The sequence below is a fragment of the Vipera berus genome (genome assembly GCF_964194415.1).
Source record: "Vipera berus genome assembly, chromosome: 1".
NCBI classification, from domain to species: domain Eukaryota; kingdom Metazoa; phylum Chordata; class Lepidosauria; order Squamata; family Viperidae; genus Vipera; species Vipera berus.
The window spans coordinates 359,633,408-359,645,824 of NC_138202.1; the positions used below are offsets into that span (position 1 = coordinate 359,633,408).

At 47.4% G+C, this 12,417-nt stretch overlaps 1 protein-coding gene across 1 annotated transcript in view; it reads right to left on the reverse strand.

Moving 5' to 3' along the window:
• The window catches only part of SPECC1 (sperm antigen with calponin homology and coiled-coil domains 1), a 119,423-nt gene that overhangs the window by 1,251 nt on the left and 105,755 nt on the right, over positions 1 to 12,417 (reverse strand). Inside the window, exon 12 of the mRNA XM_081337880.1 lies at positions 2,944 to 3,003. Coding sequence (XP_081194006.1) covers positions 2,944 to 3,003 — 60 coding nt within the window. The remainder of the gene's footprint in view (positions 1 to 2,943; positions 3,004 to 12,417) is intronic.

The window sequence follows — 12,417 nt, forward strand, 5'->3', positions numbered from 1 at the left end:
GGCGGTTTACAGGGTACTTCAAACATTGATACAAAAATTAAAAACGATTAAAAGAATTAAATTTAATCCCTGGAAAAAATATAAAAAACCCCAATTAAAAACTCTCAGCCTGGGCCGGAAAGCTTGAAATGAGCGAAGGTCGGGGGCGGTCCTAAGCTCCACGGGCAGCTGGTTCCACAGGGCAGGCGCACCCACAGAAAAGGCCCTACCCCTGGGTGTTATCCACCTGCAGTCTTTAACCGGCGGCACCCTGAGAAGACCCTCCCTGTGGGAGCGCACAGGACGAAGGGAAGTTGATGCCGGCAGCAGGTGCTCCCTCAGATATCCAACTAGTTTAAAGCAGGCTGGCTGGGGAATCCTGGGAGTGGAAGTCCATCCCTCTTAAAGCATGACAGCTGGGGGATTCTGGGAGTGGAAGTTCACCCCTCTTAAAGCAGGCTGCTGGGGAATTCTGGGAGTGAAAGTCCACCCCTCGTAAAACAGGCTGACTGGGGGATTCTGGGAATGGAAGTCCACCTATCTTAAAACAAGACAGATGGGGGATTCTGGAAGTCCACCCCTCTTAAAGCAGGAAGGCTGGGGGATTTTGGGAGTGGAAGTCCGCCCCTCTTAAAGCAGGCTGCTGAGGAATTCTGGGAGTGGAAGTCCACCCACCGCAAAGCATGACAGCTGGGGGATTCTGGAAGTCCACCCCTCTTAAAGCAGGGTGGCTGGGGGATTCTGGGAGTGGAAGTTCACCCCTCTTAAAGCAGGCTGCTGAGGAATTCTGGGAGTGGAAGTCCACCCACCGTAAAGCATGACAGCTGGGGGATTCTGGAAGTCCACCCCTCTTAAAGCAGGAAGGCTGGGGAATTCTGGGAGTGGAAGTCCACCCCTTAAAGCAAGCTGGCTGGGGGATTCTGGGAGTGGAAGTCTGCCCCTCTTAAAGCAGGCTGGTTGGGGAATTCTGGGAGTGGAAGTCCACCCCTCTTAAAGCAGGCTGATTGGGGGATTCTGGGAGTGGAAGTCCGCCCCTCTTAAAGCAGGCTGGCTAGGAATTTTGGGAGTGGAAGTCCACCCCTCTTAAAGAATTCCGGCTGGGGGATTCTGGGAGTGAAGTCCACCCCTCTTAAAGCAGGCTGGTTGGGGGATTCTGGGAGTGGAAGCCCACCCCACTTAAAGCAGGCTGATTGGGGGATTCTGGGAGTGGAAGTCCGCCCCTCTTAAAGCAGGCTGGCTGGGACATTCAGCAAATCATTGCTGAATTTGGAAAAAGCCGGAAGGGAACGCCAATGGGGCTGAATTGAGCCTCTGCAAGGCTTGGCAAGGACCGGAGATTTGCCAACCCAGATTGTAAACCCTTCTGGGTGTTTCCTTCCTGCCCCGTTGGCAAAACCCACAGGAGAGACGAGAGCTGCTCGGACCTCAGGCCGTGGCAGAGCGCCAGGCTAGATATTCCTCGGCTCTGCCAAGCATGCCAGCTGACCACCTGCCACCACCTTCCACGTGCCCCCAAGCAGGAAGTAAGAGCTGCGCCCATTTCATCCTCCTGGCAAGGCTTTTGCTGAGCAAAAGGCAGCCTGGCCAGCACCAATCCGGAGCTTTGAAGAAGCCGGAGTGGAAGAATAAAGAGGTTTTTCAAAACGGAGGCCAGGAAAACCATGTCGACAATGGCATAATTCTGTGTAGGTGTATATAAACGGGCTTGTGCGCGCAGGTAGTCCTCGACTTAGGACCACGACGGAGGCCAAAATTTCTGTTGCTAAGCAAGACAGTAGCTGAGTGAGTTTTGTCCCATTTTATGACCTTGCTTGCCACAGTTCTTAAGTGAATCACTGCAGCGGTTAAGTTAGTTGCACAGCTTCCTTCTTCTATTTTCCCCCAAACGACAACCCTGTGAGGTGGGTTGGGATGAGAGAGAGAGAAGGAGAGACTGGCCCAAAGCCACCCAGCTGGCTTTCATGCCTAAGGCGGGACTAGAACTCACCGTCTCCTGGTGATTGGCCCAAAGTCACCCAGCTGGCTTTCGTGCCTAAGGCGGGACTAGAACTCACCGTCTCCTGGTGATTGGCCCAAAGTCACCCAGCTGGCTTTCGTGCCTAAGGCGGAACTAGAACTCACAGTCTCCTGGTGATTGGCCCAAAGCCACCCAGCTGGCTTTCATGCCTAAGGCGGGACTAGAACTCACCGTCTCCTGGTGATTGGTCCAAAGTCACCCAGCTGGCTTTCGTGCCTAAGGCGGGACTAGAACTCACCGTCTCCTGGGGATTGGCCCAAAGTCACCCAGCTGGCTTTCGTGCCTAAGGCAGAACTAGAACTCACAGTCTCCTGGTGACTGGCCCAAAGCCACCCAGCCGGCTTTCATGCCTAAGGCGGGACTAGAACTCACTGTCTCCTGGGGATTGGCCCAAAGTCACCCAGCTGGCTTTCATGCCTAAGGCGGAACTAGAACTCACCGTCTCCTGGTGATTGGCCCAAAGTCACCCAGCTGGCTTTCATGCCTAAGGCGGGACTAGAACTCACTGTCTCCTGGGGATTGGCCCAAAGTCACCCAGCTGGCTTTCGTGCCTAAGGCAGAACTAGAACTCACAGTCTCCTGGTGACTGGCCCAAAGTCACCCAGCTAGCTTTCATGGCTACGGTGGGACTAGAACTCACTGATTCCCTGTTTCCAGCATGGCGCCCCAACCACTTGACCAAACGGACTCTCGTATGCTAGAACACGGCTCCCATCTTGCTCAGCTAACATGGGTCATGTTGGCTTGGCAGGGGATGATGGGAACCCCACCCTCAACCAGTTAGGGAAAAATATCTGAGCGATTTGGGGCCGACCTCTAGCAATGCCCAAGGGAATCACCCCTGCCTTGCCCCCCCCCGCCTACCCCTCTCCCTCATCTCCTAACTTCATCCCTTACTTTTCTCCTCCCCGGGAAAATTAACCCCCCCCCCCCACACACACACTTACCAAACTGGGTTTGATTCCAACACTTTCCGCTGCTTGGAATGCAAGCTGGAGATTTCTTTTCTGGGGGGGAAAAATGAATGGAAGAAGAAATATAAAAAGACTTTTAAAGCCTTTTAAAATGCACAAACCCAAAAAATAAGAAGAGACACTAGACCAGGGGTAGGCAACCTCGGCTCTTTTAGGACTCATGGACTTCAACTCCCAGAATGAAGTCCATGAGTCCTAAAAGAGCCGAGGTTGCCTACCCCTGGCATAGGTTCCCCTGCTCGAGCAGGGGGCTGGACTAGAAGACCTCTAAGGTCCCTTCCAGCACTATTTTATTCTAAAAAAATATAATGGAAGTATTTTCTTGCTGGCCCGATCAATGGGTCACTGGAAACCTTGAATGCTCTCAAACATTTTAGGAGTTTGGCTGGTGGGGATGAAAAAATATGGGGTCTGCTCTGTGGGTTGGGGGGGGGTCTAGGCAGGTGAATTAAGCCCTCCCCCCTTCAAGGGCTGGTTGACTCACCCACCCTTGAAATATACAATTACAGCTAATCTTCAATTGACCACCACAACTGAAGCCAAAATTTCCTTTGCTCAACAAGACAGTTAAGCGACTTCTGTCTTGTATTACGACCGCTCTTGTCACTGTCGTGTAGTGAATGGCTGCGGCTGTTAAGTGAGTCATACGGCTGTTGAGTGAATCCGGCTTCCCCTACTGACTTGGCGGGTCAGACGGTCACAAGAGGGGATCACGTGACAAACCCCCCCTCCCAAGACACTGCAACCATCATAAATATGAGTCAGTTGCCACATGTCTGAATTTCGATCCTTGGGATGCTGCAACGGTTGTTAAGTGTGAAAAGCGGTCCTAGGTCACTTTTTCCTGTGCTATTGTAACTTTGGTCACTAAATGAAACATTGTAGGTCAAGGACGGCCTGTAAGACATTATTTATATTTGCTGCGGAACAGGCTGACTTCCAAGTCATGATTCGAGATTTACAGTAACTGAGCACTTTTTTTTAAACCAAAACTGCCTAGGTACCTGTGTACAAATGGAAGGTTTTAACCCAGGGGTCTTCCAATTGGGCCCTTTGATGACTTATGGACTTCAACTCCCAGAACTCCTCCGCCAGCGTGCCTGGCTGAGGAATTCTGGGAGTTGAAGTCCACAAGTCATCAAAGGGCCAAGTTGGAAGACCCCTGTCTTAAAGCATCCTGGCTGAGGAATTCTGGGAGTTGAAGTCCACAAGTCATAAAAGGGCCAAGTTGGAAGACCCCTGTCTCAAAGCATCCTGGCTGAGGGATTCTGGGAGTTGAAGTCCACAAGTCATAAAAGGGCCAAGTTGGAAGACCCCTGTCTCAAAGCATCCTGGCTGAGGAATTCTGGGAGTTGAAGTCCACAAGTCCTAAAAGGGCCAAGTTGGAAGATCCCTGTCTCAAAGCATCCTGGCTGAGGAATTCTGGGAGTTGGAAGTCCACAAGTCATCAAAGGGCCAAGTTGGAAGACCCCTGTCTTAAAGCATCCTGGCTGAGGGATTCTGGGAGTTGAAGTCCACAAGCCATAAAAGGGTCAAGTTGGAAGATCCCTGTCTTAAAGCATCCTGGCTGAGGGATTCTGGGAGTTGGAAGTCCACAAGTCATCAAAGGGTCAAGTTGGAAGATCCCTGTCTTAAAGCATCCTGGCTGAGGGATTCTGGGAGTTGGAAGTCCACAAGTCATCAAAGGGCCAAGTTGGAAGATCCCTGTCTTAAAGCATCCTGGCTGAGGGATTCTGGGAGTTGAAGTCCACAAGCCATAAAAGGGCCAAGTTGGAAGATCCCTGTCTTAAAGCATCCTGGCTGAGGGATTCTGGGAGTTGAAGTCCACAAGTCATCAAAGGGCCAAGTTGGAAGACCCCTGTCTTAAGGCATCCTGGCTGAGGCATTCTGGGAGTTGAAGTCCACAAGCCATAAAAGGGTCAAGTTGGAAGATCCCTGTCTTAAAGCATCCTGGCTGAGGGATTCTGGGAGTTGGAAGTCCACAAGTCATCAAAGGGCCAAGTTGGAAGACCCCTGTCTTAAAGCATCCTGGCTGAGGGATTCTGGGAGTTGAAGTCCACAAGCCATAAAAGGGCCAAGTTGGAAGATCCCTGTCTTAAAGCATCCTGGCTGAGGGATTCTGGGAGTTGAAGTCCACAAGCCATAAAAGGGCCAAGTTGGAAGATCCCTGTCTTAAAGCATCCTGGCTGAGGGATTCTGGGAGTTGAAGTCCACAAGTCATCAAAGGGCCAAGTTGGAAGATCCCTGTCTTAAAGCATCCTGGCTGAGGGATTCTGGGAGTTGAAGTCCACAAGTCATCAAAGGGGCAAGTTGTAAGATCCCTGTCTTAAAGCATCCTGGCTGAGGAATTCTGGGAGTTGAAGTCCACAAGCCATAAAAGGGCCAAGTTGGAAGATCCCTGTCTTAAAGCATCCTGGCTGAGGGATTCTGGGAGTTGAAGTCCACAAGTCATCAAAGGGCCAAGTTGGAAGATCCCTGTCTTAAAGCATCCTGGCTGAGGGATTCTGGGAGTTGAAGTCCACAAGTCCTAAAAGGGCCAAGTTGGGAGACCCCTGTCTTAAAGCATCCTGGCTGAGGGATTCTGGGAGTTGAAGTCCACAAGTCATCAAAGGGCCAAGTGGGAAGACCCCTGTCTTAAAGCATCCTGGCTGAGGGATTCTGGGAGTTGAAGTCCACAAGTCATCAAAGGGCCGAGTTGGAAGACCCCTGGCTTAAACATTTAAATAAACAGCGGAACAAAGCAGTCCTTAGTAGAGCATATCATCCAAAACTGGAGTAGACAATAACATGAAATGCCCCATTTGCTTTTAATTTGGGAATTGAAAAATTCAAATTAAAAATAACATCAGGGGAGGGAAGAATGAGGGGAGAGATGCGGAGAAGAGATTTAAAAAAACAAAACAAAAAAACCACCCTGTATTTGTATTTGATTTCCCCCAGGCAAACAAGAGCCTCGGTAGAAGGGTTAGCAGGAGGAGGAAAAAAGTGAAACTGGATCGGCTGCAGTTTTTCTCCTTTCCATTCATGGGATGTATAATCTAAACAGCCAGCGAGGAAACTCCCAGGAGATACCAAAATGTCACTCCAGTTTAACCTCTGCCAACCTTGTTTGGTTAAAAAAACGGAAGAAAAAATAAATAAAAAGAGATATATTAAGAGGACAGCTGTGTCATCCTAGAGTTTCTCAGTGTGTTTTTTTAAGAAGACAACCATTGGTCTGAAATGGGTACAGGATTTCCTGCCTGAGCAGGGGGTTGGACTAGAAGACCTCCAAGGTCCCTCCCAACTCTATTCTATTCTATTCTATTCTATTCTATTCTATTCTATTCTATTCTATTCTATTCTATTCTATTCTATTCTATTCTATTCTATTCTATTCTATTCTATTTCATTCTATATCCTATTCCATATTCTATTCTATTCTATTCTATTCTATTCTATTCTATTCTATTCTATTCTATTCTATTCTATTCTATTCTATTCTATTCTATTCTATTCTATTCTATTCCATATTCTATTCTATTCTATTCTATTCTATTTTACTCTGCTTTAATTCTATTCTATTCTATTCTATTCTATTCTATTCTATTCTATTCTATTCTATTCTATTCTATTCTATTCTATTCTATTCCATATTCTATTCCATATTCTATTCTATTCTATTTTACTCTGCTTTAATTCTATTCTATTCTATTCTATTCTATTCTATTCTATTCTATTCTATTCTATTCTATTCTATTCTATTCTATTCTATTCTATTCTATTCTATTTTCCATTCCATTCCATTCCATTCTATATTCTATTCTATTCCATTCCATATTCTATATTCTATATTCTATATTCTATATTCTATATTCTATATTCTATTCTATATTCTATTTTCCTTGGCAATTTTAAGACATGTAGATTTCAACTCCCAGAATTCCCCAGCCCGCCATAGTCCAGCTGGGTGACTTTGGGCCAATCACAAGGAGACGGTGAGTTCTAGTCCCACCTTAGATATGAAAGCCAATGAGGGAAGCCGGATTCACTTAACGAGGGCAGCAAAAAGGTCATAAAATGGAGCGTGAGTCACTTAAGGACCACATTGTTTAAGGACAGAAGTTCCGATCCCAATTGTCGTCGTTAAGTCGAGGACTTTCTGGGAGAGGCGTGTAAAAAAAGAAAAATGGGACTTTGGCACGTATGACATGTCCTTTTGAAGTCCCGGGATCCTTTTGAAGTCCCGGGAGAATTGCATCCAATTACTCCCTTTTATAGAAAGTCCAGAAGATTAGATAATTGTTCTTGCAGGAGAAAGCATTCAGTGCAAAAACATCCCAACCTTTTGAATTTCCCAGAACAAAATCCATCCATCAACCCAACGGGTTCCTTGCCTTGGGCAGTAACAATATCCTTATTTTTTTTTAAAAAAAAATCATGGTTTGGTTTTCATGCATCTATTATCACTCAAGTTTTATTAATGGGTGTGGTGGTGGGGGAAATTTATTTATACCGTTCTTATCTCGCTTCTGAAAGTTTCGCAGAGGCTGGCAAGACACACACAGCCATAAATTAGCCCGTTAAAATAGCCCTCCCCACCTGATAAAAGACAAGCCAGGGAAGGCACAGAAAGGATAATCTTATTTTTACCCGGGAACATAAATTAAAAATGCAGCCGAAAAGGGCCCGATGGGCACCTATTTGCAGATGTTTGTCTTCTGATGTAATTCTTCTTATTTCCACTTTAATTGTTGTTTCTTAAAGTATTTTATTAATCTTTTATTTTTACAAATCTTAAGTGCTTAGTAAACAACCTGTTGCCTGGGTCCATTTTTTTTTACTGAAAAATACACATTAATTTCCTAATCTCTGCCCTCCTTTTTTTTTCCACCCGGCGAATAATAAACGATATCCCATCTCTGAAATTATTCTCACTCTGTCCATTTCTACACATTTGGGTGTTTTCTTGACCATTAACTTTTCCAGGCAATGTGTTTTTTTCCATTTGTCGGACACTAAACCAGTCCAATTCTTACTGCTATTAATACAGACAGACTTTAAATATGTATATTTCCACTTTAATTGCTGATCACCCAGAGATGCGGGCTGCTCCTCCTTGTCCTCTACATACAACCGTTCAGTTAATGACCATTTGTTACTATGGCACTGAAAAAAGCTGGCTTTTGATCGGTCCTCACACTTACGACCGTTGTAGTGTCCCCACGGTCACAGGGTCGAAATTTGGACGCTTGGCAGCTGATTCATATTTACAACGGCCGCAGTGTCGGGGGTGTCACGAGATCCCCTTTTCTGACCTTCGGACAAGCAAAGTCAATGGGGGGGGGAGGGAAGCCAGATTCACTTAATGACCGCACGGTTCCCTTAACAATTGCAGCAATTCGTTTAACAACCCTGGCAAAAAAGTCGTAAAATTGGGCACGACTCGCTTAACGACTGCCTTGCTTAGCAACAGACATTCTACTCCCGGTTGCGGTTGTATGTCGAGGACTACATGGAATCGTTCCAGCTGGGTAGAGCTGATGGCTGGGCTGGCGAAAGGAGGACGAGAGGGGTACAGGTGGTCCTTGACTTACGACCACAATTGAGCCCAAAATTTCTGTTGCTAAGTGAGACATTTGTGAAGTGAGTTTTGTGAAGTGAGTCTTGCCGCAGTTGCTATGTGCATCGTTGCAGTTGTTTAGTTGTATAATCATAATCACAATCGCAATCATAACTAAACTTCATTTTTGATGTGTACCATTGTGCCCACAGTAAAAAAAAATGACAATAAAGGTTATCTTAAATTATCTTATCTTATCATAATAACAATCATAACTAAACTTTATTTTTGATGTGTGCCATTGTGCCCACAGCAAAAAAAAATGACAATAAAGCTTATCTTATCTTATCATCTTAATCACAATCACAATCATAACGAAACTTCATTTTTCATGTGTGCCGTTGCGCCCACAGTAAAAAAAAATGACAATAAAGCTTATCTTAATCATAATCACAATCATAATCATAACGAAACTTCATTTTTCATGTGTGCCGTTGCGCCCACAGTAAAAAAAAATGACAATAAAGCTGATCTTTTCTTATCTTAATCATAATCACAATCACAATCATAATTAAACTTCATTTTTGATGTGTGCCGTTGTGCCCATAGTAAAAAAAATGACAGTAAAGGTTATCTTATCATTATCATAATCATAATCATGTTGGAAGGGACCTTGGAGGTCATCTAGTCCAGGCCTTTTCAACCTTTTCAGCCATTGTACCACTTTTAGGATATGGCAACATCCAAGTACCACCGGTCGCCTAGCAAGGGGTCAAAAACTTGAAGACGCCCCCCCCAAAAAAGGAAAAAAGTGATGAAGTACAGGTAGTCCTCGACTTACAACAGTTCGCTTAGTGACTGTTCAAAATTACAATGGCCCTGAAAAAAGTGCCCCCCAAGCCACGGCCGAGCAAGACCCCTGCCTGCCCGCCCGGCGGCGCTCTTCCTCCTGTCCGAGGGTTTCATGGTTGTGAGCTTTTCTGTTGAGGATTGGCAGCGGGGGTGGGGTGGGTGGGGTGTTTGGTTTTTATTCGCCCCATCTGATGGGTGGTTGTAGCAGGTTTTGGTCACTTCACGTGACCCTAGGACACTGTGACCGTCATAAATATGAATCGGTTGCCAAGCATCTGAATGTAAATCACAAGACCCTGGAGATGCTGCAACATTCCAGCTGATCGGCGCTTCTTCTGGGCTCAGAAGCGCCAGGATTGGTGCTGAGCTCCAGCTGGATCCTGGCGCTGATCCTGGCGCTTCTGCTGAGCCCTGACAGCCCTGCAGCTCCAGCCGTCTCTCGCTCAGGCTTGTGCGGTGCTGCCCCCGGTTCAGCTCCTTCCCCTCCCCCGCTACCACTTTCCTAGGATGGTCGCTTACCACAAGTGCCAGGTGCCCATGTACCACAGGTGGCACCCGTACCACAGGTTAAAAAGCCCTGATCTAGTCCAACCTTTCCTGGATCGAACGAGAGCACCTTCAAAATTGGTGTGCGCGTGTGCGCACGAGGCCACACACACTGCCACGGCACTAGCAGCATGCAGCATGCGCCAAAGCCGTGTGCACACACGAACGGACGGGCACCTCCACAGCAGCCCGTTGGCACATATGCCAACGGGCCGTGCAAACCGCCCGGGCTGGTGGCATATGCGCAAACGGGCTGCTCACACCCACCCCACGCTAGCATCCCTGTTCGTGCCCGCGCGTCTGTGCAAACATGGCCGCGGGCGCTAGCATGCGTGCACCGGTCAGCCGTTTCCGTGGCCCACTGGCCAAACACCCACCGCCTGGTCCCAGGCCTCGGACCATAGGTTGGGGACTCCCTGCTCAGACAGGAAAAACGGTCGTTAAGGCTTTCCCCCATTGACTTTGCTTGACAGAAGGTCACAAAAGGGGATCTCGTGAAAACACTCCCGGGGACTCTGCGACCGTCACAAATGTGAGTCAGTTGGCAAGTCTCCGAAGTTTGATCACCTGACTGCAGGGATGCTGCAGCGGTCGTTAAGTGTGAAAAACAGTCCTGAGTCACGTTTTTTCAGTGCCGTTGTAACTCTGAACGGTCAGTAAATGGCCGGTTGTAAGTTGAGGACAACTTGAAGTTTGGAATCCATGAGAGTCCAACCCAGGGAATTACCGGCCCCTGGAATGGAGAGAGGAGGGGGGGCTGCCACAAAGATGCTCTTCCCCCCCCCAAAAAAAAACATTGTCATCGCTGCCATCTTGACTTTCTTTACAGAGCCCTGGATGTGATTCTCCAACCTATCCTATTGACCAAGTTGAATCCTAGAATTGAAAGTAAGCCTTGAGGTCATCCAGCCCAACCCCACCCAGCAAAGCATGCAAAAGGGCTGGTTGGTCCAGCTTCTTCTTTAACCCAATGCTGGAGGATGGCCAGCAACACGGTCTCTCTCTCTCTCTCTCTCTCTCTCTCTCTCTCTCTCTCTCTCTCTCTCTCTCTCTCTCTCTCTCTCTCTCTCTCTCTCTCTCTCTCTCTCTCTCTCTCTCTCTTTCTCTCTCTCTCTCTCTTCTTTCTCTTCTTTCTCTCTCTCTTTCTTTGACTCTCTCTGCCTTTCTCTCCCTCCCTCCCTCCCTCCCTCTCTCCCTCCCTCTCTCATTGTGTTTCCCTCTCTCTCTCTCTCTGCCTCTCTCTCTCTCTGTTTGACATTCTCTCTCTCTCTTTCACTCTCTTTTCTTCTTTCTTACTTTCTCTCTCTCTTTCTCTCTGACTCTCTCCCTCTCTTTCTCTCTGAAGTTTGATCACGTGACCATGGGGGATGCTGCAGCGGTCGTTAAAGTGTGAAAAACGGTACTGTCACTTTTTTTCCAGTGCCGCTGTAACTCTGAATGGTCACTAAATGAAACGGTCGTAAGTCCAGGGCTACCCGTAGCTAGTATATGTTTTTTTTTGGGGGGGGGAACCCTGCAGAACTACTTGGGGGAAGCAGTGTGAAAAAGAGGAAGGAAAGAGAACCCAAATTCTTTGAGGGCGCCCCGAAATAGCCCGGCCCTCGGCTCAAAAGAGGCCAAAATCAATGGAAAATAAAATTTCTTTTGAGAATACAAGTCGGTGAAAAAGTTGAGGTCTTCAACTGTTTTGAAAGATTCCTGCAGACGCCCTAGCGCGGGTTTTCCTCGACTTACAACTGCTCATTTAGTGACCGTTCAAAGTTGCAGGACTGGAAAAAAGCGACTTCTGACTGTTTTTCACGCTTAACGACCCTTGCAGCATTCCCAGGGTCGCATGATTAATAATCAGGCACTTGGCAACTGACTCGTACTTATGACGGTCACAGCGTCCTGAGGTCACCTTGGGGACTTCCAAACCATAGATAATCCTTGACTTACAACTTGTCCCTTTCGAAGTTACGACGGCCCTGGAAAAAAAGCGACTTACGACTGTTTTTCACACTTACGACCATTGCAGCCTCCTCCGTGGTCACTTGATCAAAAATCTGGCTGCTTGGCAACTGATTCGTATTTATGATGGTCGCCGTGTGTCCCGGGGATGTGTGTGTGTCACGTGATCCCCTATTCAGACCTCCTGACAAGCTAAATCAATGGGGGAAGCTGGATTCACTTAACAACTGTGTGTCTAACTTAACGACGGCAGTGATTCACTTAACAACTGTGGCGAGAAAGGTTGTGAAATGGGTCAAAATTCACTTTAAAAACTGTCTCGCTTAGCAATGTAAATTTGGGGGCTCCACTGTGGTCGTAATTCGAGGACACCCTATGATAACAGAGACTAGAAAACGGAGGCTTCCCTCATCTTGTTTCTCCTTAGACCAGACATGTCAAACGCGCAACGTCATGTGACGTTGCGTGACGTATCGGAGGTTTTTCTCCATTGCCAGCAATGGGGTGGGAAGTTTGCTGGTGATGCATCCGGCCCGCAGGCCGGCAGTTTGACACCC